Source organism: Rattus rattus, chromosome 1, assembly GCF_011064425.1.
Source record: "Rattus rattus isolate New Zealand chromosome 1, Rrattus_CSIRO_v1, whole genome shotgun sequence".
NCBI lineage: Eukaryota > Metazoa > Chordata > Mammalia > Rodentia > Muridae > Rattus > Rattus rattus.
Window position 1 is genome coordinate 28,301,705 of NC_046154.1, and position 27,445 is coordinate 28,329,149.

At 42.7% G+C, this 27,445-nt stretch overlaps 1 protein-coding gene across 2 annotated transcripts; it reads right to left on the bottom strand.

Moving 5' to 3' along the window:
* Nucleotides 1-212: 212 nt before the first annotated feature.
* On the bottom strand, nt 213-26,796 carry Ptp4a2 (protein tyrosine phosphatase 4A2). 2 transcript variants are annotated; one of them, XM_032897033.1, is made up of 6 exons: nt 26,490-26,558; nt 11,002-11,692; nt 8,266-8,358; nt 4,891-5,021; nt 3,449-3,523; nt 213-2,433 (listed from the first exon to the last, which is right to left on the bottom strand). In XM_032897033.1, exons 2-6 carry the CDS (start codon nt 11,095-11,097, stop codon nt 2,325-2,327), a joined length of 504 nt encoding a protein of 167 aa, XP_032752924.1. In that variant the 5' UTR covers nt 11,098-11,692; nt 26,490-26,558; the 3' UTR covers nt 213-2,324. The 2 variants fall into 2 exon arrangements, with proteins under 2 accessions (XP_032752924.1, XP_032752923.1); XM_032897032.1 differs by lacking the exon at nt 26,490-26,558 and adding an exon at nt 26,684-26,796 and having other exon boundaries at nt 214-2,433.
* Between the last annotated feature and the right edge of the window lie 649 nt (nt 26,797-27,445).

Genomic DNA, 27,445 nt, shown 5'->3' on the forward strand with positions numbered 1-27,445 from the left:
CCCCTGCCCCCCAAAAAAAAGTTCAAATAGAAGTTGCAATGCCTATGCAAACCTGTAACAAAAATGAATTCCTTGGAATGAGATTAGTAAGGTACATCCTTACTGAATACCTGTGGATCTATTAATGGTGGGGGACAAACCAGACAGCCCTTGAGAATGCTAAGCAGAGAAAAGAGAGCAAACCAACTGGGAGTAGGGAAGAAATGCACAAAGAGCATGTAAAATATGTTTTATTGTTCTTCAAAAGGGTTCAGGGTTCGGGTGTCAATCAGGCTGCACGCCTTCCATCAGTCTAACTCTCACAAGTCAAACTGGCTTCAGCTAGCAATACTTCATTAAATCCAAAAGAAAAAAGTTTTAATCTTGAGGGTGGAAAAAGAAGTCCAGTTCTGAGAACAATTAACATTAGTCTTGAAGACAAAGCGAGGGCTGCTCTATGTTCCTTTACACACCTCCTCCCCCCAACAGGAACGACAGACTCTGTGTCAGGCAGCACTGACGCTGTTGGGCACCTGCGTGTGCAGACCCTCAGGGGAGCTACTGTGCTCACAAACAAATGCATTTACACACACGCCAACACTATGAGCACATCAGTGGAAAAGGTCTGGGTGGTACTGATCAGAACCCTGAAGGAGTCAACAGTCAACCTAAACGTAAGGGTAAGAAGTTTTCATCTCGAGCTTTGTTAAAGAAATCGAATGTCATGCTCTGAAGTATGAATTTTTGGATTATATCATCATTTTTTACTTTAAAATTCTAGAAACAGTGTCAAAAGCATTATTTTTCATTTTCTGAGATGAGGCAGAAAGGAGGACTACATATTTGCATTTAGTTAAAAATCAGAACAATTCCATCAACAGTAAACAGGCAACTCAGAAAGCTGCCAACATCTGAGGTATCGTCAGTGAGATGTCGTCCATCCTACTGGCCTGACTGACACAAACAAAATGGGAGGCTTATGGCTCTGCACAGTAAAACTCCAGTGGGGAAAGACGACTGCAGGCCTGCACTCAAGGCTTGGGTAGCAGGGTACTGTTGAGTGTGGAACATTCAGGTGAGGAGGGCACCCAAGATGCCCCCCACTTGCTTTGTCTGGTCAACTGCCTTCTGCATCAGCACACTGAGCAGAGCCCACACGACGCCATGAGCATGTGCTGCTCACTGGGTGCCTACCATTGTGCTTTGGCCCGACACCCTGTGGACGCAGACTCACCAGGGAAAGCTGGTTCTGACAGTGATTTTTCTTGAAGAATCTAGTAACAATAAGGTGATGGGTGGTTACACTGAACTGTACAAAAACAACAATTTGGAAAACCACCACCACAGGCATTTCTCAAGACTGAGTGTTCTGTTGCTCCTCTGACTATTGCTGAAATCGGTCCTAAAACTTAAAGATACCAGTTTTTAGGACATCGTTAGATAGCAAATCCACAGCCCACACTTCTACACTTGTAGAAACACGCTAACTCTCCTGGACACACCAGCAATGGCCTCCCGTCATCTCTGCAATAATAGGAGGCCCACTTGTTTCACTGATGGGAAAAGGAAGACCTAGGACGTCATTTCCTCACCATTTACAAAACCAAAGGCTCCTGGCTACTTTTCATGCCCTAATGGTAGATCAGGGCTGCAAGGGAAAAAACCTAACATCAGCATCCATTATCAACAGACTAGAAACCGCCTGGACCATAGAATATATGCGCCACTGCTTTTTCTTTGCTTTTATTTTTATTTATTTATTTATTCATTTATTTATTTTTTGGTTTTTTTTTTTTTCCTAAAAGTGCCCAGGTGGGCTTAAGGCTGCCAGACACACGCACATCTACAGCAACAAGGGTTTCTTCCTATTCCATCTACGTCTATCAGGAGAAGGGGGGGAGGCAGGAGAGAGGGAAATCTACCTCCCCCACATCCCACCACAAGGAGACCTATGTGCCAAGCATAATGGAAGTGTGTGCTCCCCAACAACTGGCTCCGCACTGGGTAATATTCTGCTGGTTTTCCTCAGACATCTATTTTGAAAAAGCTTAAAAAACACAGGAGATTTGAAATAATTCAATCCTGGCAAAAATCAAAACTCCAAAACTAGGAGCAAAAATCATCTTTCACTAAATTAATCCCTTTTCCTTTCTTTTTTCTTTTCTTAAACATTTTATTCGTGTTATAGAGGGATTTCTTTATCGTTTGCCTTCTTCTCAATCATGAGGAGTCAAGGAGTACGGAATCCATCACTACTTTGATGACACAGGTAAGAATCCAGATTCACATTTCCAGGTACCAAGAGTTCCCTCTAATGCCACGATCCAGCCGGCCTTCCTCTGCTTCTACTGAACACAGCAGTGCCCGTTGGTATCTCTGAAGCGTAATCGCATCTTAGGTCGGTATTTCTCCAAGTAAAGCAGCTGTTTGGAATTGAATGCTCCTCTTCTTTTTCTGAAAATACAAGAGTAGTGCGCTGCCATGTAGCGAACAACTGTACAGCTTCCTGAAATGCACTGTCAGTAGACTAACGCCTTCTAGCTTGCCCTCCCTAGCTAAAAGCCTGCCTACCCCCATACCTCATTACTTGAGAAAGTTGAAACATGACCTTTCATTCCTTTTGGTTTTCCAAGACAGTGTTTCTCTGTGTAGCCTTAGCTGTCCTGGAACTTGTGGTATAAACCGCTCAAACTCAGACTCTTCTTGCCTCTGCCTCCCAAGTTTCTTTCTCTGCCTGTTACTGTAGTCTAACAGAAACCAGCAGGGTTTTGAACACCAGATCACTCTTTCCTTTTAGATTAACAGAGTCTTCAGATCAGAATGACAAACAGGGATTAGGATGCTTTAAAAAATAACCTACAAAGACAAAGCCTCAGGTTCAGGACAGACGCGCATGCTCTAATTTTGTTAAAGAAAGGAACAATATGGCCTATGATCAGAGCAGTGCCCGGACTATGGGGATATGTGTATGAGAACAGCCACTCTCTCAAGACTGCCAAGTGATGGCTCTGTTCCTTCATGCAATTCATGCACTGCTTTTGCCTGCTGGTCCTATGGAGCTGCACTGGTGCTGTTATAAAATCCAATACAAGCAGCACTGATCAATAATCACTGTCAGGGGGTTGGGGATTTAGCTCAGCGGTAGAGCGCTTGCCTAGGAAGCGCAAGGCCCTGGGTTCGGTCCCCAGCTCCGAAAAAAAAAGAACCAAAAAAAAAAATAATAATAATAATAATAATCACTGTCGGGATTCCTAGACATCCAACAATATACTGACATCGAAATCAGAACAACAATCCGCAAATGCCAATGGTATTCAGTCTCTGTCACTTGCCTTAACCTTTCTTTTCTACCTTCAGTGTCTTAAGCCCAAAGCAGCCAGTGCTTGTATATTCCAAATGACTCCATCCCATAACCTCTTCCTCATGCACAGCCCGCTTCAAGTGTCTGAACATACAGCTTCATACTCACTGTCTTATAAACTGAACAGCATCTTCATACTTCATTCCGCATTCAATCAGTGCAAGTGCAACTAGCACAGGAGCCCTGTAGAGAGAAGCCGTCCGTAAGTCTCCACAAGCCCTGAGAATCCCAAGAGTTTTACTTTTTACCTGAAAGCTTACTCATTTCCAACTTGAGCTTGTGTTGGGTATAGTGGCATAAATGCCTTTTAATCCCAGCATTTGGAAGACAGGCAAACCTCGAGTTCAAGGGCAGCCTGAACTACACAATGAGTTCTGGGGCAGTCAGGACTACAAAACAAGAGACCACGTATCATAGATTAGATAGATAGATGGATAGATGGATAGATAGATAATAGATAGATAGATGGATAGAGGAGTGGGTAAATGGGGACAACTCAAGTATTTCCCCCTCCGACTCAGTAACTAATGTTTTCCTCTACAGCAGGTTCTTACTATGAAGTGCAGGCCAGCCTAACACTCACAAGCCATCCTTGCCTCCTACTACCACTGCACTCAGCTTCTCAATTCTTTCTTTGTTTTTTGAGACAGGGTTTCTCTGTAGCCCTGGCTATCCTTGATCTATAGACCAGGCTGGCCTTCAACTCAGAGATCCACCTGCTTCTACTTCCCAAGTGCTGAGATTAAAGGAGTGTGCCACGACCATCCAGCTATAGTCTCTATTTTTTTTTTTTTGTTCTTTTTTGAGCTGGGGACTGAACCCAGGGCCTTGCGGCTTCCTAGGTAAGCGCTCTACCACTGAGCTAAATCCCAGCCCCTATAGTCTCTATTCTTAAAAAAGAAAAAAATGTTTTAAAAGCACATTAATAGAGCATTGCCTCCAACTATCTGAGACAGGCGATAGAGAGAAAGCCACCCAGGAAGGCCTCACACCATCAGTCTTCAGGAGAACTGAACCTTCCAACCTCATGAAGAAACCTTGCCATACTAAAGGGGCTAAGCTCACAGTAATGTTCTGAGTCACAGTGCACACCATAAAATTGGCATTTATCCTGCTGTTGATCAAAGTATACAGCACTATCAAAAGCAATGCTTGGTGAGAAGGATTTTACATTCACAGACAATTCTCATTATGTACACATTTCTATTAAAGAGTTTAAAGTAACCTTCTACCTGCTAAGTTCATTTCCTTTCCTTTCAATCCAAACCCAACCATGTACAGATAATTTAATCTCTAAAACAATTGTAATTTTGTCACCCACTTAATGACCTAAATCTCTTCTTGAAAGAGGGGCAAGGACCTTCATTACATTCAGTATGGCACTAAAATCAGATCCAGACCCAACCCAAAAGGCTCTTATTAGAGCTTATTACACTGGCATTTTCTCACTTCCTTTCTGGTGATTTAGTATCAATTAATTACTGAATGCAGATTTGGCCACGGTGAGAAGCTTAGCTGACTTATTTAGATCTCAGAAAAAGAGGAATTACCTTCCCAATCCTGCAACACAATGCACTGCGACACAGCAGCCTGGCTCTTCACGGAATTTGGTCTTTAACAGGTTTAGCCAATCATCTACTATCTGATTAGGGGGCGGAGCTCCATCATCAAATGGCCAGTCCTGAAAAGAAATGACTTCTTACATTAAGCTGGTATGTTCTCAGGGACTAACTTCCTAATCAAAAAGAGCTGAAAACAGTCAGGACAGACAGGCTTAGCTACTCCTTTTTAATTCCCCCCACCCCCAGAGACAGGGAGACCCACCCACCTCCCATGTGCTGGAATTAAAGGCATGAGCCACCACTGACCAGCTCACACCATGAGTGTGCATGCATGCAAGTCTGTGTCTGTTGCAGAGATAGGGTTTCCCTGTGTATCCCTGGCCATCCTCGAACTCACTCTGTAGACCAGGCTGGCCTTGAACTCCAGAGACTCTCCTGCCTCTGCTGGGATAAGAGGTGTCTGGCACCTCATACATCTATTTTAACAAAATCCTGATCACTGGTGAAAAACTACCCAGGACCAAAATCTGAATGCCAAGTAAGTCTTCTCAGATGGACTACAGGAAATGACACAGCCATCTAAAGACAGACACACACACACACACAAGTGTTTTGAACTGAGCCTAGGGCTTTAAAAAACACTAGAGAAGGGGTTGGGGATTTAGCTCAGTGGTAGAGCGCTTGCCTAGCAAGCGCAAGGCCCTGGGTTCGGTCCCCAGCTCCAAAAAAAAAAAAAAGAAAAGAAAAAAAAAAAAAAAAAAAACACTAGAGAAGTATTCTGCCACTGACCACACCCCACCCCAGCCCTACGTTAACCAAAAATCTTTGTGTCACAGACTGAACTCTTGCATGGTCAGGGTAGCAGCTAGGCTAATAGAGAAAACTCTCCAAGGTAAACCAAGTCAGAGGATCATTGCTCATTGCTGTCGTGTTTTCAGCCCACCTGGCTGTGTACCAGATGAGTCTCACTGTCCTCCTCTTCACTAGTGCATTTGAACAGGAATGGCCCTCACAGACCCATGGGTTTGAATTCTTGGCCATAGGGTGCTGTGCCTTGTTGAGGAAGGTCACCCTGAGTCGGGCTTTGAGGCCTCGGATGTGTGCTCAAGCTCCACCCCGTGTGCTACAGTTTCCTCCTGCTGCCTGCTGATCAAGATGGAGCACTCTGGGCTCCTTCTCCAGCACCATGTGGGCCCGCCTGCACACTGCCCTGCTTCTGCAGTGACAGTACTAGACTGAACCTCTGAACCTGTAAGCCAGCCCCAGTTACCTGCTGCCCTTTATAAGAGCTGCCATGGCCATGGTCTCTTCGCAGCAATGGACACCCTATGACAGCTATCATCTTCTCCTTAAAGAAATGCTTTCTAGAAGGTTGTTGTGGAGCTCACTAACCCAGCACATGGGATAGTGGCACTCGGCAAGTTCCAGGTCAGCCTGTTCTATGGAGCAAGTTCTAAGCCAGCCAGAGCTACACAGAAACCCTGTCTCAAAAAAAAAAAAAAAAAAAAAAAACACAAAAGCAAAAGCAAAAGGCTGGGCAAGCTAGATGGCTCCACTGAGTAAAAGTGCTTGCCACCCAAGCCCAGTGAACTCAGTTGAATCCCTGAGATCCAAATCAACGTAGAAGGAGACAACTGGTTCCACAAAGTTCTCTGCTGACCTCCACACAGGTACACAATAATGAAAATGTTATTTAAAAACGTAAAACAGTAACCGGCTCAGGGTTTAAGCGCTCAGTGTTCCCATGAGCCAGAAGTGATGGTGCGCGCCTTTAATCCCGGCTCTTTGGGCGCCTGCACACACAGACACACAAAATTAAAAACAATGGGCTGGAGACATAGCTTAGCTGGTGAAGTGCTTGCCGAGCATACATGAAGCACTGGGTTCAATTCCCCAAAACTGCATAAGCAAACACAGCAGCACACATCTGAAGCCTCAGCACTGGGAGGTAGAGGAAGGAGACTGTTCAAAGTCACCCTCAGCTTGGTGAGTGTCAGACCGGCCTACTTTGAGCGGCCAGAGACCGCTTCAAATAGTACAATCACTATTGTACTATATTGGACCAGTCTTTCAGAATGGGAACGCAAGCCAAATGTTACAATGCCAAGTAGTAAAATAGTTTTTAAAAACCAGAATGTTGGTGGTAGTTTTTATATTTTTACTAAAGCAAACATGAGAAACCTTATGGATCAGACATGAAATGACCACCCACCTGACCAACAAGGATACCTGCCTACATAACTGCCTTCCCAGTCACTCACCGGGTGGACACCTGAGATCACTGAACTATACCTACCTCTCTTACTGCTTTCTTCCCAGTTAATTACACATCTTCCTATTACACTGTCCTCACAAAGTCACATAAGATCTTATGGCACAGAAGACTGTAAGGTCATTTCATTCCTAAGAGCTGCACCTTATGGGCCAAATTATTCAAGGAAAAGGTAGATTTTAACTAACATGAGTCTCTTCTTTTCTATAAAGAAACAGCAATTAGCATGCTTACTTTGTATTCAAATTGAACTCAACTACATCTAACTGGACCAGAGCTCTTCAGGAAAATCTCCCCAGGTGTTAGAAACTACTCTGCGCCAAGATGCCTTCCCCCAGTCCTTAGCTTTTTCCCTGTCTTTTTGTCTTCTACAATTATCCACAAAATATTAAGTTACTAATAGATTAGTACTTACAGATATGGCAAAGGATATTTCCATATGAAGTATTTCTGATGGAAATTACCTACTTATATTCAAATTAGTAGTATACAAACAAAAGCTAAACATTTCATGCACCTCCAAACTATGACAATTTTCACTGTGTGTGCTGGAGTCTGAGAACCACCTCAGGGGTTGTTCCTACTCAGATATTGTCCACTTCATTTCTGAGGGGGTCTTGAGACAGGACCTCACAGTTGTAGCCTGGGCTGGAATTCGCTATGTAGACCAAGATGACCTTGAAACCATGGAGTACCTTCAGTTAAAGGCAGGCGCTGCTATACCCAACCCCTTTTATCCACTGAGAGTGTTTTTGACACAGGGTCTTTTTTCTTGGGTTCTGCGTGTCAATCTCAGGTGCTCAGGCTCTGACGGCAAGCACTCCACTGTCTGAGACATTCCCCAGGCCCCGATTTCCACATTTGAGAAATAAGTGCACACTTAATTCTGCCTTTCATTTGTTGAAAATACACTGCAAATGTAGACTCCAAGGACACAACAGATAATGTTGCTCATGTATTAATCCAAAGAAACTGTAGGAGACGGCTATTACCACTGCCTACTAACTTGGCACTTGAGTTCCAAGCTTCATAAACATCAGTGTTTGAAATGTAGTGCACTCCCAGACACCACAAAGACACGTGACACTCACTAGAACGTGGATCCCTTCTTTTTCAACTGGAGCTTTGTCATAGGTAGCATCACAAACTCGGACCAAAGTTGTCACTCCGTACTTCTTGAGTTCCTTTAAAGAAAAACAGTTATCAGGGAACCTGCTTTTGGAATCTGAAACCTGGGTTCTACAAATGTACTATCTGGAGAGATGGCTCTGAGGTTGGGAGCACTGACTGCTCTTCCAGAGGTCCTGAGTTCAAATCACAGCAACCACATGGTGGCTCACAACCATCTGTAATGGGATCTGATGCCCTCTTCTTACATGCAGATGTACATGCAGAACATGTATATAATAAATAAATAAGATCTTTTTTTAAAAAAAAAGAAAGAAATGTACTATCAGAAACTAAAACTAGGCAATCTTCTTCTTAGATAAAGCTTAAAACTGCATAAGCTTAAAACTGCACACACACATACACTCCTGTGGAAATACTCATCTTTCAAAGGCCAATTTAGTAGCAATAGCACAAGATTTTTAAAAGTTCATATATAGGGGTTGGGGATTTAGCTCAGTGGTAGAGCGCTTGCCTAGCAAGCGCAAGGCCCTGGGTTCGGTCCCCAGCTCTGAAAAAAAGAAAAAAAAGTTCATATATACAATGACCTAGAAGTTGTATTCTTGGGACTTCACAGAAAGCAGGTACTAAGGACAAGACAGCATCTTCACCATAGACAGAACAGAATGCTGAAAGGTATAAATACTGTCTATTAGCGTTCCCAAAGAGGGATGGCACACCTATACAGTGAATTCTATGATGGCTACAAAAGTAACACAAAAGAGACTGGTGGAACCGTTTTAAATGTGTAGTATGATCTCATATGTGTATTTCTGAATATACACACATGTGGGAAACAAAACCTAGAAGCCTAAGGTATTTAACAATTCAATGTTTTTATAATTTCTGTTATTTTGCTGTCTATTTTCAAGATAGGGTGTCTGTTTAACAGCCCTGACTGTCCTGAAACTTGATTTGTAGACCAGGCTTGCCTTGAATTTACAGAGATCCACCTGCCTGTCCCCGACTCCCAATTATTGGGTTAATGCCTACTTCTTATTTTGCCTTCTCTATTTCCCCCCAAGACAGTATTTCTTTGTGTAGCCCTGGGTATCCTAGAACTAGCTCTGGCTGGCCTGGAATTCAGAGATCAGCCTCTGCCTCCCCAGTGCTGGGATTTAAAGGTGTGTGACTCCACTGGCTGGCTGTTTTAATTTTTATGCGATAATCATCTATTGCTTTTCTAAAGAGCAAAAGTTTAATTTTGAAATTGGGGGGAAAAGTAATTTTAAAAGAGCTAGTACACAATTATAGCCAGTTACTCCTTTAAACAGAATACAGGCCAGGAATGGCTCTCCAGACACAAAGGCAGGCAGACAGGGCCATACAGTGAGACCCTGTCTAACAAACAATTATTTACATTTGTTCATTTTTGTGCCTGTGCTTGTGAACAGTACTCCAATCTCCGGTCTCTCCTTCCACCACATGGGTTTTGGGGTTGAGCTTAGGTCAGCAGCTTTGGTAGTGAGGACCTTTACCCACTGAACCATTTCACCAGCTCCCAGCTAGAATTTTAAAAATAAGTATTTCTAGTGGCACAGACCTGTCATCTCTACTTAGATGGTTAAACAGAAGGACCACAAGGATCATCTGAGCTACAGGATTAGATTAAGGCCAGGCTGGGGAGTTCAGTGAGTGCTTCACATACAGAAGGGCTGGAGACAGCTCGTGGCACTGTCCCTCTTGGCATGCATGAGGCTCTGAGCTCCATTTCCAGCCACAAAAATAGGGGGTGGGGAGCTAACATGAGTTTCATGGTTATTTCTCATCAAAATATTGTTACAATTTTTATTGGTAAAACTACTTGGTCTCAGCTTTGCCGCCCATAACCAAGAGTCCCTGCTGACTGGTCCTCCAGCTGCTCTCCACTCCACAACACATCAACTCAACTCACATTTGATGCCATCATCTATACAAGATTAAAGACTTTATATTTACATCTCCCCTGAAGAGTAAAGACTTTCTCCATTGCCTAAGGAGGAAAAAAGGAGGCTCCATGTTTACTACTCATGACCACTTCCTTCCCCAAGTTTCTGGATTCCTGTACTTGTAATAACTCCTGTTACTAAGCAGTTTGTGGTTGAAGTATGACATCAGTTTATTGTTTTTAATTACTACACGTTGATTTAGTGTATATGGGACATACATGTGTGTTATGGCAATGTGCAGAAGTCAGAGGACAACCTGGAGGAATCAGTTCTCATATTCCCAAGGATAGAATCCAGGTTGTCCTGACAACAAGCTCCTTTACCCATCTCGCTCACCCCTTAACATGTGCACTAGGATGCATGACAGGCTTACGGTACTAGTTCTACCCATACAATGACTTTTGAAGCTGAGTGGTGTTCCCTCTAGAAGGAGAGAACAATAGCACCCGTGGTCCCATAGTCGTACCTGGACCTTACAAACAGTATTCAGTGCTTACTGCAATGCTGAGTACATACTGTGGTTAATAAATGTTGAGTTTACTGAGAAATGGCAAAAATATCGCTAATAAACACAGAAAGAACACACAATTAGAAGTACTAGATAATCTACAGTATCTCCAAATTCCATATTCTTCCAAAATTGTAACAATTCAACCCAACGTAAACTATGAAAGGCTAAACCTTCGTAGTTAAGAAAAGCCGACCCGGAAGTCGACCCTGCCACCACCTTACCTCGGTGAACTTGTTGAGAGTCGCATTGGTGGGGTTGTGAGTTATCAGAAAACGCATGTTCTCGTACGAGATCTCCACAGGGGCTGGACGGTTCATTATGGCAAATAAAAAGTGTGAGCGTGCGTGTGTGAGTGTGGTGGGGGAAATGGGGGAGGAGGAAATCAATAAATCTTGAAATGTTTCGCAGCAGAAAACATTAAAAAGACCACTAAATGCCTCTTATTGATCACTATCTTCTCTATTCAACTTGCTTGTTCCTTATGAAGCTTCTCTTCAGCACAGGCAGAAGTGTTAAGAATCCACTTGAATCCAAATTCAACTTGGGCCTCAATGTCTGCAGATGGATACCTTCAGCTTCCAAAAAATCCAACTACACACAAAATTTAAGCAGCCTTTAAACTACATTTAGGCACTAGTGAGACAAGTTAAAAGTGTAGGTTCTTTTCCACTTTTGTTTACTTGATGCTTAATTTTACTGGAGTCATTAAAAGAATACGCTTGCAATTTAAAAAAAAAAAGCCTACTACTTCTGAGGCCAGTCTCGGTGTCCAGAGTCTTCAAGGCAATGTTAATTATGGCACATAGAACCCCAAGCTCACTTGTCAGCGAAAAGGCTGTGCTGAGCCTGGCAGAAGTCTGCCCTCACGCTCAGAATCGCCATAAATGTGCAACGTATATTCCAACGAAAAACCTGGGGGGGAAAAACAGGTAAAATGAAGTGAATAACAGAACAGAATAAACATGAAGCCTTCAGAAAGAACAGATTCTCTAAGAGACCAAAATAGGTAAAATGTAACAAATGCTAAATTATCGACACCTTTAAAGATTGGGATAAGGGGACATACATAACAAGGTCTTAAACACAGGTCTTACAATAATCATGTCTAACTCATTTTTCATTGTCTTGAGATCTTAAAAATTCATCCAAGGGTTGGGGATTTAGCTCAGTGGTAGAGCGCTTGCCTAGGAAGCGCAAGGCCCTGGGTTCGGTCCCCAGCTCTGGAAAAAAAAGAACCAAAAAAAAAAAATCTAAAAAAAAAAAAAAAAATTCATCCAATAAATTAAGGGTACTTGAAGAAAATGTCCTTCCATGGACTCTTTTTAACTCTTCAACTCACAAAGCGACTGCATTTGTCTGCTTTGGTAACTTGCTCTTTCACATGTATTCTGTTTAAAACAGGGTATTCATTTGTAAATAGGCTGAGGATAATTAACATAACTTTACTTCAAAAATTTGATTTTATTAAAATACGAACTGGTTCCCCAATTATGATATTAATCCATTAAGCACAGCTAAATTTTTTATTTCAGGTCTGGAGGTATAGCTCAGTTGATAGAGTGCTTGCCTAACATACAAGTCTAATTAATTCGACTGGCAGCACCTCATAAATTGGGTGTGTGGCACATACCCAGTAATCCTAGCACCTGAACGGTAGAAGCAGGAAGATCAGAAATTCAAGGTCATTCTTTGCTACAACAAGTTTAGGGCAAGCCTGGTCTACATGCACACAAGAGCTGTTATAAGTTAAAGGATTTGCCTTGAGTCACATAGTAAATTAACTGGGCCATGTGGTTTGTTTTTTAATGTATCCCCACTGTCTACGGGCTCAGCTCACACATACATAAATGCTCTTCTGGTCCAGGTTTTCCTTTTTGCCATTGTTCACTGCCTCAAGAGCACAAAATCCGCCAGGCATAGCTGTAGTCTCAGCACTCAAGATGCTCATACAGGGAAATGACAATTCTTAGGCCAACTCTGTCTACACAGCTATATAGTGACATACACCTTTAATCTCGGCTCTTGGGAAGCAGAAACAGCAGAAGCTGATGGAGTTCTGTATGTTTGAAGCCACCTTAGTTTACATAGAAGTTCTATGCCAGCCAGGGCTATATAGTAAGACCCTAAGAAACAATAATTTTAGGGCTAAAAGATGATTTCATGGTTGAGAGGGTAATCTACTCTTGCAAAGGACTTCAAATCTCCAACACCCACAATAAGCAGTTCATAACTCCCCTTGACTTCAGTTCCAGAGATCCAAAACTTCTGCCTCCCAAGGACACCTGCACCCATGTGTCCATAGGCAGCGCACATGTACACAAATAAGAGTTAAAATGATAAAAACAATACAAAAAACCTTACAGGAAAAAAGAAATAGGAACAACTCTGGAGGCTAGAGAATGGCTCAGTATTAAAAGTACTTGTTGCTTTTGCAAAAATCTGGGTTTGGTTCTCAGCACCCATGTGGCAGTTAACAACCATCTGTAACTCCAGTTCCAAAGAACTGAGCACCCTCTTGTGACCTCTGAGGCTTCATGTAGGGCGCACCCCACAAAACAGCTGAGCAGCGGCAGCAGCAGGCTTTTGATCCCAGTCTGATCTGCAGAGTGAGTTACAGGACAGCCAGGGAGAAAAGAACAAACAAAAAAGTAGGAGCTATCTGAAGGTCAGTGATTCCCAGAGCATCCTCTCCAAATATTGCTATAACAACACTCAGAGAAGTAGCAGCTTCTAAAATGTCAGTTTAGGCCCGGTGCTTTCAATTTAATGTTCCATTACAAACTGGCTCAGTCAGATGGCGTCTTTATAACCCAAAACACCTCTGGAAACAGGGAAATGGTCTAGAATTTTTCTCTCGCCTCTTCTACTAAGTCACCAATAATACTTATTTGAAGTTTCAGGGCTAAAAATATAGCCATGCTTGCCTAACCTGCATAAAACCCTGGGTTTAATACCCTAACACTGCAAAAATTAAAATAATTTAAAAGGCTTGGTACACCGGTGTACACCTATGGATTCCAGCTCTTGGGAAAACAGTGCAGAAGAATCCAAGTTCCAGGCCAAGCCAGGGCTACATTGTTAAGACCTTGTCTCAAAAAACATATTAAATTTATAACTATGAAAACATTTTTGCTGGAGAGAGCTTGCCCAGCAGGCACAGGCCTCAGGACTGAAAGGAAAAATAAAAAAACTAAAGGCTCTATGTGAGCAGATAGAAAAGAATATGAAAGATGTATTGGTATAAGTCATTTGGGGAAGAAAGTGAAAAATACAGAGAACCTGGGCCTACAAACTTTCAAATGTCTTCTGTCTCACATCTTTTTTCCTTATAGATATTCTTATTTATGAATGGCATAGTTGATAATGCTGTGGACACAATATAAAACATTCCTAAAATATGGCCCGGCCTTGGATATGGCTTTAGAACCAGAACACAGGAGGCAAAGGCAACCAGATCTCTGAGAGTTCAAGGCCAGTATGCTCTACAAAACAAATCCCTGGCCAGCCAGGGATGCAGAGTGAAGTCTTGTTTCAGAAAGAAAGGGGGGGGGGGAGGACAGAGACAGACAGACAGACAGAAAGAAAGGAGGATGGAGGCCTGCATTGGTAGTGGTGCATGCTTTTAATCCCAGCACTTGGGAGTCCAAGGCAGGTGGATCTCTTGAGTTCAAGGGCAGCCTTCTACAGAGAAAGTTCCAGAACAGTGGGGGTTACACAGTGAAGCTGGGAATGAGGGTTGGGTGTATCACAAGTTCAAGGTCATCCTTGGATACATAGAAATTTGAAACCAGCCTAGGCTATGTACAGATCTCGAAGTCCAGCCAGATCTATATAGCAAGTTCCAGGACAACCAGGGCTACATAAAGGCACTGTCAAAAGTCTGACTACGTTTGTAAGTCTCAATTGTAACTGCAACCTCAAACACAGGCACCTGAGGTTATTCAAGACATTTTACAGAACACTCCTCGTACAGTCAAAGAGCTTTAGAGCTAGGAGAAATGAGAAGATAAGATATTCTGGCCTTTTAAAAACCAAAAGATCTTCAAGTAGGTAAATCTGTTTTTAAGCCAACACTATTAACTAGAAACAAATCACAGACAAGAGCCTAGAGCTCCTGACTCCTTAGTTAGTTTTTTCAATTTTGGACGCACCCACATATTCTTCAAGTCCCATTCTCTTTGCATGCAAGTCTAACTTTTCAAGTAACTACAACTGATGACTTCTATGAGAAAAGGAGTATTTAAAAAGCTACTCAAAAACAATGGCTTGCATACAGAGCACAGGAAAACAAGGAAATTCTAACCTGCATTTGGATCTTCTGGTTCAAGCTTATCACAGCTAATGTGTATTAGATGAGTAGAGGCACTAAAAGGACTACATTGTAGTGGCAGCCAGGCTTAAAAGCTTACAATCCTAGCACTCCATTTTCTACCTAGTCTCCAGTGTTTGTCTGTTGAGCAAACAAAACAAGCTTTATCCCATCTTATTCTTCCCAGTTCATTCTGGAAGAACCATTTCCAGAGATAACAATAATTTTTTATTAGATTTTTCAATCCTTAATACTGAAGAGCTCCAACAGCAGAATATCTGCCAAAAGAAACACTATGTTCTATCAAAATTAACAGACATATGATAAAAGCAAGTTTTTGTCCCACCCCTTCTCCCAAGAGTCCAACCACCCATCGATAGTACAAGTTTTGCACCTGTCACTTCAGCTGAACTAATGTTAACCACAATTGACACTTGCCACAAAGCAAACCTGTTTTAAAAACAAATCAGAATCTCCATCACCTACCACAGCTAGAATGCTCACAAGTCACAGAGTTCTGTGCTGCAAGACTATCATTTGGTTCAGGCAGTCACAACACAGTTGGCCTCCAAGAACACCTCTTACTCACATGTTATGTTAAATACATTTCTGTTTTTATGTAATATTTTAATTTCAGCAAGAGCATTTTCAGAAGAATTGAAGAGCATGGTCTGTGATAATCTAGAGGTCTTGGAAGAAGAGACAAGCAGAGTCCTAACTAGCTGAGACAGTGTTCTGCCAGTCAATGGTACACAGACTATGTAAAACTCTGAGGGCAGGGGGATGGAGAGATGGCACCATACTGCTTTTCCAGACCTGTGCTCAATTCTCAACACCCACACAGCAGTTCAACTCTTGTCTAGAACTCCAGTTCCAGGAAAACTAGCACACATACACCCAAGCATGCAGGCAAAACACCAATACACGTAAAGTAAAAATAAATTACTTTAAAAAAAAAAAACATTCTGGGGGGTATAAAATAGCTAAAATCCTGGTATCCGTATTTTACCATTTGCATCTACCTAAATGAGAATCTAAAGCCAACATGTATGACACAGTCCAGTACCCAGGGTATATTAATCAGGGTATATTCTTTTTTGTTGTTTTCTTGTCCTTGCTATCCTGAACTCACTCTATAAACAAGGCTGGCCTCAAACTCAGAGATCTACTTACCTCTGCCTCCTAAGTACTGGAATTAAAGGCATTTTGTGCACCTCCACTATCTAGATACAAGGTATATTCTGAAAATGGAGAACTAGGCAAAGTTTAAAAATATAATAGACCTACATAATAAACAAACAGGCAAAGATAGATAAAAGACGCTATGGAGCAAACAAACTTAAAAGAACATGGCAGAATAAATGGTATGCTTTTAAAACTGTATTTGTGGGTACTTTCAAACCCAAGGACTATCTCAAAGGTTAAAAGATAAGAGAGTGGGGGGTGGAGGAGGAAGGGGGATGATTAAGGACAGAAGCATTAATTTGCTTATCTTAACACACACCTTTCAAATGGTTTCGGCTTAAATTCTAAGGTGATCAAGAACCTCTAATGGCTTAAAACTTAGGTTCCAAACAATGCTATTATTAGTAAAGGCCTCCAGAGGGCTAGCCCCTCTGCCTTAAGCAAGCATGGAACAGTTCCAGGAAGACAGTTTTCACATTTGTCTACAACTCAGCAAACTTCACACGATGCCCCAGCAACTCCAACAGTCCTGTCTAAATGTGAATACAGCTATTCAAAGGCGTGAGAGATGGGTCAGTCCTATTCGATTTGATACAATCTTACTAACATCAACCCATTCTCATCAAGCTTTCACCTTTTAACTCCAAATTAAGTCATAAGCACTAATGTGTGTCAGTATTCACCAAATTCAAACAGCACATAGAATACAAATACAAGTAAAAGAATTTTAGACAGAAGGAAATGGAACCTAAACCCCAAAGCCTAAAAAACAAGTGTAGTTCCTGTTATTTTTCTTATCAGAAATTCTATAGGAAGTCATGTGAGTCTTTAGCCTCTATGCTCAAGCAACATAAAGCCAAGATGTACACATACTATATACACAGCCAAAACCTTGCAATATTTTTCCCAAAAGAAATACATTTTACATGAACAAAAACATCGGCATTTCCCATTGAAATAAATTCAACTGATCTAATCTGGAAATTGACTCAAATGTGCTAAAGTTTCTTTGTGTATGTCTAGTTAAGAACATATTAACCTATCTATTGGATATATGTCACATAGCTCGCAAGGCAACAGTTAAAAATTACTGTTGGGATGAATTTTATATTTCAGGGGACAAAAAAATAAATATAATGCCATCCTCGGAGAAAAATGCAAAATAAAACCACCTGCAGTTCCAGAAGAGACCAAGATCCCAGTTTTTTAAAAAGCCCATCAGCAAGAATCTGCTAGAAAAGTGACATTTTAACCAATCCAGAAGATGGGAACCAAATAGATATTCAGAGACCATTTTAGACAAGTAGGTAAGCTGTGATTATGACTATAGAATAAGGACACACTTTGGGTGTTCCAGGAAAAACAGGAGGACCAATGCTACTGGAATAGAGGGCAAAGCAAAGACATTCAGATTCAGAAGTGAGAACTTCATAGGCTCCATGAAGCTTTTGGCTTTCATTCAAAGAACGATGACCCTCAAATGAAGCCAACTAAGGGTGTCATTCAAGAATGACAATTATGTTTTAAAGAGCTCACTCCAGCTGCTTTATAAAGATAGACTGGGAAAGTGATATGGGTGGAAGCAGAAAGATGGGGGAGGGGCCTGTTGCCATAACCTAGGAGATAATGCGATGAAACCAAGGCAGTAACAATCCAGAGGATAAGAAAAAGTCAGTTTTCAGACATGCTCTAAAGTAGAACCCAGAAGGCTGTGTCCACAGACTGGATATTGAAGGTGAAAGCCAAGACCCTAAGGAACTGTGAAATTCATAGGGACCAACTCAGACTACAGAGTGAAATCATTTTGACCATCAGTAGTTCCTTATTTACTCAGTACTGAGTGAAGAACTAACTGCACTTACTGTGTGAGCTTGGAGAAACTTCTGAAGGTGTGCAATCTGAAGAGAACCTGTATTTACCAATGAAACACTGTTCACTAGTTAACTAGTCTCAAACTGAAATCATTCATCTTCCTGACTCACTCTAACCCGAGTGCTGTTGAGACAACTGCTCTCTCTCCAGCCTGGGTCATCTATCTTGCTCTAGCTTTTTTTTTCTTTTTTCTTTTCTTTTTTCTTTTCTTTTTTTCGGAGCTGGGGACCGAACCCAGCTTGCTAGGCAAGCGCTCTACCACTGTGCTAAATCTCCAACCCCTTGCTCTAGCTTATCAAACAAAAACTGGGACACTGGCTTCTTAAAATTTAGAAGATTCATATTAATTTCCCTCCATCCACCGACTCTGATCCGACAGTAGATAAAGTACCTAATGTCATACACCAGGAACCACGGTATCTGTAAGTAAGACAGCACGACAGCTTCTCTGGTTAGAGAAAAGAACTCGTAAGAGTTTCCGAGTTACTCCTTGGTTATTCCCACTCCTGCACTTCCTCCTTTAAAAAGGGAACTTGAGAATGAAGTTCCAGTACAGAAATCAATAATCCATTCTATAAAAAGAAGCTATGACCTTGATGGTAGGAAATGTCTTAACATTTCAGAATCAGCAAAGACACATGGCCTGCCACTCAAACAGGAAAGGAAAGCAATTAGCCGACAAGCACACCTGCTTCTGAGACCCTGACAGCTGCTCGCTCTCGTCCAGTGGGCCCAGTTTCCACCCAAATCAAAGGGAATGGTTTTCAAATTTGTATCCTGGTGATTAGAAAATTTTCTTTTTTTAGTAATATCTTTCTCTACAAATAGCTTTAAGACAAGTATTGTAGCATTTTCGACTCATACTTAATTAAATGTTAAATAATAATAATTATACTGGTTAATAACATGAAAAGGCCTGATGTTATGACCCTAACACTGGGTGCTGATCTAATTGTTTAATCTTAAAAAAATTAAAGCAGATGGGCTGGGCAGTAGTGGCACACGAGCGACAGACACACACAAGAGAGACAGAGGCAGGCAGGTCTCTGAATTTGAGGTCAGCCTGGTCTATAAAGTGAGTTCCCAGATGCCAAGGCTATACAGGGAAACCATGTCTCAACCAAAATAAATAAATAAATAAATAAATAAGTTGATTGTACTCATCCATACCTTCATTTCACTTGTACTATGGAGACTAGTTAATAGCACTTGAAGATACTCAAGCATCTTTTATTATAAAGTTAAGCTCATCCTTATTCTAAACAACTATAACAACCTGATGCAGTTAAAACTACCTCCAATTAGTTGCTTTGCCTGAAAATTAAGTCAAATGCTTTTCTTGATTTTTCTATCGTTCTTTTTTTTAATCCCACTAAGTAGTTTTCCTGGAAAACAATTTAAATCTTAAATCGTTTTAATTCACTTTTCAACTTCATTACATATTAATTCAAAACCTGCCTACTGAGTTCATTATTTCATTAACGGGTACACTTGAGGACTTAGGGTGGTATTCTGCGGTAGCAAAGTGTGCTCAAGGCCTTAGGGTCAATCCCCAGAACCAAACCAACTAACCCACCAAAACTTCAACTTTCAACTATAATAGTTTTTGATAAAGCAAATTCAGAAGTAAAACCCCAAAGGACACCTGGCTTCTGCTTGTCAACACCACTCTGAAATGTTTCCTACCCTGTATCAGGACAGTTGAAATGACTGTAGCAGCTGCAAGTTCCCTGAGGTTGCAAAACAGACATTTGGAAAAGGTTATTTGAATCACCTTTCAAAATAACCCACAGCACAGGAGCAGCATGCAAAGCAAGAACCCAAAGGCCCTTTTTAGCATCTACCTAATACAGTGTTTCAAAATTCCCCAGCTATGCATAGGTCAACTCAACACTTTCCTTCCTCACTGACAAAACTACAATTTGTCCAATGGGGGGTCGAGGTGATGATGTTCTCTTTGTTTAGGATAACAAATAAGACATTTCAAAACCCATCTTGTCTGTATAAAATTCCTCTTACAACGTTCTGCTGTTTGTCTACATTTCAAAGAAAACTGGCTGTGTTATGACTTCACTTCCGCTATGCTTGTTTTTATGAATCATGTTTCATAGTCATCTGTCTGTAGGTCTCTTATATTATCTAATCACTAATTGTCCAATGATGATAGTATGATTTTTTTCACTAAACACAGAAATATTCCCAATTTAAAGCAATAACTCACAATGAACATGAAAGGTGTGCAGTATGTGGTTGTGAAGTAAACTAGTGAGATCACTGATGTCATGCCAAGAGTTTTCTGTTGCCACTAACTTAATCTGACATGGGCTCTAATTTACAAACATAAAATCAAATTTTTCCCTGTCCTTTTCTTCCAAATGTTGCCTCCATTTGTAATACCCATCACCTCTAAATGGCACTAAAATGCAGCACACCATACACAGCCTACTCAGGATCAAGCCTACAAAATCACTATGGGTAAAAATACTCGACAGGAATTAGGCTTTCATGTTAACAATACATATGTTAGAGAAAGTGTGAAAAGAAGGTAAAAGAATCAAGGTTTCAAAAGAGTCAGCAAAACGGCTCAGCAAGAAAAGGTGCCTACTGCTGAGCATAAAGATGGGGTCCAGAGCATCCGAGGAGCAACTCCTGCTCAACTGTCCTCTGAATGGCACATACCAGTGAGCATGTAAAAACAGAAACTTAGGGAAAGCATGAAACTGACAGGAACTGAAGAACTCAGCAGAAATTGTAAAGGACACATAATGTGACTTGAGGAAGATTAGTCTTGATTAACCAGATTAACAATGGAGACAGCCTTGACATTATGGAGAATTTCAGATTAGTTCAAACCACACTAAAGACTCTCAGAAATTCCAAGGTGGCGTAGTGGTCTTAAGAACGGAGCAAATGCTGTCAAACTGGGGTTTCTTATCCTCTAAGACACAGACAAACTTCACAATAAAAACATTCTCTATACCCATTAATCCCACTTGATCACTGAACTGGTTTACCCCCAGAAACAGAAACAACTTTAAAGATCCCATCTCGTCAGAAATGCAAAACAGAATGTAGCTAAGCCAGGCTCTCTGGAACATGAATTCCAGGTCTCAGAAACTGTCGCAGGAGCAAACTGGTCACTGACAGTTTTGGGTCCTGGACAGTCAGGGCTGAGGATATTCCTTAGCTTACATAAGCAAGGCTCTTGGTTAGCTTCCCATGGACCATAGCATACACACCATATGCACACAGTGCTCAACGTAGTTCTCATATTTACCTAATTTAAACTACTAACCAAACAAAACCTTGTCTGCAAGCACACGACAGTCGTGTCACTAGACTCTTTCTCTAACACATCCTTCTCAATCTACGACTCTCATCTTTCTGCACTAACCAGCCATGTCTCCTTCATGATAGGCTTTCTACCATAATGCAAAGTAGAAAACACATCCTACTACTAAAACACATCAAACATGCATCTAAATTACATATATGAATATAATGATGGCACAACCTAGAACAACCTTCCTGTTAAACGAGGGGGGAAAGAGGGGACAAGATGTCCAAATCTTAAGACAAACTAGAAGATCTGATTCTGAATTCTATCAAATGATACATTACTTAGAGCCAACATTTTTTACCACTGCTGGAATAAAAATATAATTTATCAGAACTGCTAAAACAAATGTATCAAGGGTGCATTTTTATGCCAAAAGAATGAACATTCTCTGAGAAGAATGAAATTTCAACCCAAAAATACTATGAAAGGAATTAAACACCACTTCTCCAAAGGAGACTGCTTGAATGTTCAAGTGTGTTGTTTCAGACCAGGCTCAAGCAGCACAGGAGCACACTAAAGCCTCATCTTTAAACTCTCTAATAAATAAAGAGTGCTTGAGACAAAGCTTCACTGTAGCCCAGGGTGATCCCAAAGCTCAAGGTGACCTTGAACTTTTAACTTCAGCCTGTAGACTGGACCTAAGTGTCAAAAAGACATACAAGAAACAGATAATCAAGTCACAAAAACTTGTATAACTAGTATACTTTTCAAAATAACAATAATATACTTTTCTTGGAAAGACTTTGATCCTTTACAAATCTACAATGACTGAAGATATAGAGGGGCCAGGTGTGATAGTGAACTCCTTCAATTCCAGCACTGGAAAGCAGTGGTTGGAGGAGCTGAGAATTCCAGGCCAGCCTGGACTACATAATGAATTCTAGGACTGCCAGAGAGACACCCTTTCTCAGAAAGAAAGCAAGGGGGGAGGAGGAAAGAGATGGGGAGAGGTAGGAGAGGAGAGAAAGGGAGAGAGAGAATATATACAGTGCAGGGAAATACCTTTAAAGGGTGTAGCACTGTACAGAAAGGTCATTTTCTCACTCAAGCCCTGATAACTTAATGAGGACTTGTGGAAAGTGAACAGAGCCTACAGTTTCTTTTTTTTTTTCTTCTTCTCTTTTTTCTTTTTTTTCCCCCAGAGCTGGGGACCGAACCCAGGGCCTTGCGCTCGCTAAACAAGCGCTCTACTGCTGAGCTAAATCCCCAACCCCGAGCCTACAGTTTCTAAGCAGCTTCTTCATGGAGGTGAAGAGAAAATGACAATTTGTAAGAATAGCAGGACAACTCTTCCTGTATTCAACAGATTAAACTCAAATCACCATTTCCCAAAGCAAGTCTGATTAGTAGTATCCTCTGCTTCAGCAGGTATGTAAGTGCTTTAATTCCAAAAGGAAAAACAATTTTTCACTCACCACCGTGTCCTTACTGTAGTCTCAGCTTAGATACCAATACTTGGAATTCAACATTTATTCTATAAACCAATTTCCTTACTTGTAAAGGTAAAAGAGTATTGCTATGAGATTAATTAATAAATGTGATGAATTATTTGTTTCTTTACATTTATTCTGCCCATGTTTGTATATGTGCATGTGTGTGGAAGTCATAGCACACCCTGCAGTTGGCTCTCTATTGTGAGAGTTGCAAGGATGACACTCAGGTTGTCAACAAGCGCCTTTCCCTGAGGAACTATCACCTCGATGGATGTAAGGTTGTGGCTTGTGATCAGACACAAATAGGCCTCTAAAAGGGGGAGCACTATTTTTAGTGCTGTTACCAAGAACCCCGAAATTTAACGTATTTTATAAGCATCTAAAACCATGTCTCTACCACTACCCTCCTTACTAATTTGCTCTATTACTGCCCCACATTAAACTGTGTCCAAATTTCTATTCGCTCAAACTCTCACTTAACAATCTTCAACTTCTATTTAGGAATAAATGACGTTTCCGTCTCCAAGAGTGAATGTGGATTGGGGTTGGGGATTTAGCTCAGTGGTAGAGTGCTTGCCTAGCAAGCGCAAGGCCCTGGGTTCGGTCCCCAGCTCCGAGAAAAAAAAAAAAAAAAGAGTGAATGTGGAAACGCTCTATGTTCTTCCCCTGAAGCTTTCTTTGAGAATGCTTTCTCCAGAGGTTTTACTGATCTCCAAACCCTAATTCCAATAAAAGGTGATTACCATGTAAGTCCCTATTGAATTTCAACACTGTCCTCTAAGGACTTAGGATGAAGCTCTGTAGTAGACAGAGTGACTACAGGAGACCCTGGGTTCAAAGGTGGTAGGGTAGAGAGGTGGACCTAACAAAAGAAAAAAAGAAAAGAAAAAGAAATGCAATTTAATCTGCTCACAATACCCAACTACTACGTACGGACCTTTGACTTTAAGTAACATGTGCAGAAGCATTCGTTCACTCTTCCTTCCTTCCTTATGCCACCAAAGTTCAGATGTTGTAAATGGTTTCTGCTATAAACTTGGTTCAAATTAAATATTACTTGACTGACTCATGGAGGGAGTGGTCTGACTTCTGTTCTGAGTCAGAAAATACCCAGTTCAGCAGTTCTCAACTATTCTTCACTGGTAAAGGAGTTCTGAAATGCCAGCTTATTCTAGATACTAAATGTAATAAACTGTTGTCTTAGTAATACTTTTGCATCTGAAATTCAACTGATAGTACATTCAAGTGAATTCTCTTACATGTGAGTTGTAATCTCTTAATTAGCTGCACATCCCAAGAGAAAAACTTTTACAAAGTGGCAACTTCAGTTGACTCCTCAGCTCCAATAAATACCCCCATAACAAACAAAATTCCCAAACATAAAAGTCTGCTACATTTCTTTAATCAGCCTTTCCTCCCAGACATATCCCAGGTGCCTCATAAAAACTGTCTCAAAGCTCACACCCTGGGGCCCCAAGACAGTTTCAAGGCAGAATCTCCTCCCACATAAAAGCCTAGCTTAGGCCCCCAAAATCTCAAGTCAGCATCTCCTACAACCATCCACTTGTCCTCTCCATTAGTTTCCACAGCTCTCCTGTGTGCAAGCTGCTAGATCATTGTAAGAATGAGAAAGTTCAAAGTCAGATACACTACTGAGAGAATAGCTTGGTATTCTGGAAAAAAAAAAATCAGGGGCTTTAGATGACATTAATTTTTAATCCAATTCTTATTATCTGTGTGACCTGGGACAAGCTCCTGAACAAAGTACCCGCTGTTTATGTGTCTCTCATCCCACTGTCACAACCAGGGGCACATCGCCACATCCCTAGTGCCTAGCAAACAGAAGCATCTCAAAACAACTGCCAACCAAGGGCCACCAAGGACATCCTCCACCGTCCTGGTTGTGAGAATTAAGTATTAAAAAACCACCTGTAGCACAGTAAGTGGCACTTATTACTAACTACCCCCACCTCCCAGTGAAAGACAATACTTCTCAAGCAGAGTGTGCTAATTTCTGAAAAAAAGGACACCCTAAGAATGCACCATTTATTTCTACCCAAGCTTAGCTGGGTCATGCCTGCCATCCTACCAGTTGGGAAACTGCAGCAAGACCACAAATGCCAGGCCAGGTTACAGAATAAGACCTGGGCTCAAAAAACTAAGTTAGATATAGGGAAAATTTCTAACTTCAAGTAACATTGAATTTTGTTGTAATTCTATACCCACTATCACAAAGAACCACCTTTAAAAAAAACAAAAAAAAAACTTTCCTTATTCCCAACATTTTTTGGTAGTAGCAGCACGAGGAATTAAATGAGTACTTCTTTACACGAGGCAGTGCTATACCCCCAGACCCCTTTACTATTTTTAGATTAGGGCTCACAAAGTCTCACGCCATTAACTGCCCTTGACATCTTCCATCCTCTGGCCTCTGACTCCCAAGTAGCTTTGCCTACTTATTCCCAATACCTTCTATGATTACATCATTGAATATAAAATCCGTACCAACTACTCTTCATCTCGGAATCCCCACTTCAGCCTACTTTTACACCTATACTTTCAACACTTGGAAGACTTGAGGCAGGAGGATCAGAGTTCAAAGCCAACCTGTTAGGAAGAGTTTGAGACCATACTATTTGGAATTTCTACAAGTACGACAAAACAAATGAAACAGAAGAATTACTTCTGCAACCCCCCTGGAAAAAGGTCATTAACAACTCTTTCCGATCATCCGATCCGTAACGAAAAATGTCAGGATCAGAAAACAAAGCCCTGATAATGTGAGTTCTATAGTCTTATTTCCTCTTGCGCACTAACAAGGCAGAACTTCTCTCACTTCCTGTCTGAAACTGCTCAGCAACAGAGGGGAGGGGGAGTGAATACCATATACTAATCCAGCAATAGCAACTCCAAACTGAAGCATTTGCTGAATGCCTACGATGACGCTAGATTAGTCACTTAATACTTCGTGACAAATCCAAGGACAGACTCAACTATGGCACTTCTATATCGATATTTATGACCGTTTCTTAGGCGCTTTCCTGCAGAATAAGAGAGTCACTCACTGATAAAATACCGCGGTTTACCTCATTAAATATCCTTGACCTGAACACTAAGCATTTGCCAAAAAAGAAAAAAAAGTTTATGCTTCCGAATACTTTACCGGCAAAAAGTCAGACTTCTGGACAAGAGTCAAGCTTGGATGGTTAGCGCTGGGAAATGGGGGTGGGGAGGACGGCAAAGACATCTCTGGAAATTCATAAATTTACATACATTTTTTTACGAAAGGGGAAAGAAGCGCCAAAGATCAGCGTCTCGGGAGACTCAGACCCTTTCCTCTTACTTGACTGCAACTCAGGGATCCCACGCTTCCGCCTGAGTTTAGACCCTGGACGCGAAGGTTCACTATCAACACAAAGACTAAGGGGCCTCCAGGATGCCTGTGCTCACGCGCCGGACAAACGCAGGCGCACCCCTGCACACCTCCTCGTCCGCCACGCTCCTCCTCGCCCCCACTCGCTCTCGCCACACCTTCGCCCCCACAAGGACACATGCTGCCCGCACACGCACCTTCTCCCGCATTCTTCCAAGCTCACTCGCTCGCTCCCCCACCTCGAGCCCCGCTCCCCGCCCCTGGCCCAGCCCGGCCCGGCCCTCCTTCCGGGGACGTGTCTCGGGCCTGCTCTAATGGCAGCGGCGCCTCCCGCCCTCCCCTGCCCGAGGCCCGGGTGCCGCGCGGGGCCGCCCGGGAGGGGCGCACTCACGCTGGCGAGCTGGGGACTGGGCATTGAAGGCCGGCGGAGGCGGGAGCGAGGAGGCGCCTCTCTCCTCAGTCACCTCGGCGGCGGCGGCGGCGGCGGGAGCGGGCGGCGGCGGCGGCGACGACTCCCCAGCCTCGGCGCGCGACACCGGCCCGGCCTGGCGGCGGCGGCGGCGCGTGTCCACGAGTCCGTCTTGCTGCTGCTGCTGCTGCTACCGCGACCGCCGCTGCGTCCCCTGCTGCCGCCGCTGCCCCCGCTACCGCCGCTGCCTGCTGGCGTCGCCTCGCGCGGTGCCGGCCGCTGCTGCCGCTACAGCCGCTCCCGGACGGACGACGGTTACAGCCCGGCCGATCGCGCCGCCGCCACCACCGCTGCGCGCGCAGCCCGACCAGCTCCCGCCGCCGCCCCTCAGGGGGCGCTGCGGGGCGCGGCGCGACCACGCCCTCGGAACCGATGATTGGCTACCGGCGGCTCGCGGCGGTTGGCCACGCCCACTCTGCCTAGGGAGCTTTGACCCACTGCCCTGGGCGCCTCCCGCGCTCCGCCTCCGCGTGGTTTGCTGCGCTCGGCACTTGGGGCGGCGGAAGGCGCATACATGTGACCGGCACGGGGTGGGGGTAGCGGGGTGACGAACGTGGCCGAGGGAAGCGCCCGCCCACGCCGCGACTCGCCCATCCGCACCTGGGTCTAAGTTAGTGCCTCTGGCCACGCAGTGACCCGCAAGGTCGCGGGCGGATTCCGGATCCTGGGAGGCACCTCGAGCCA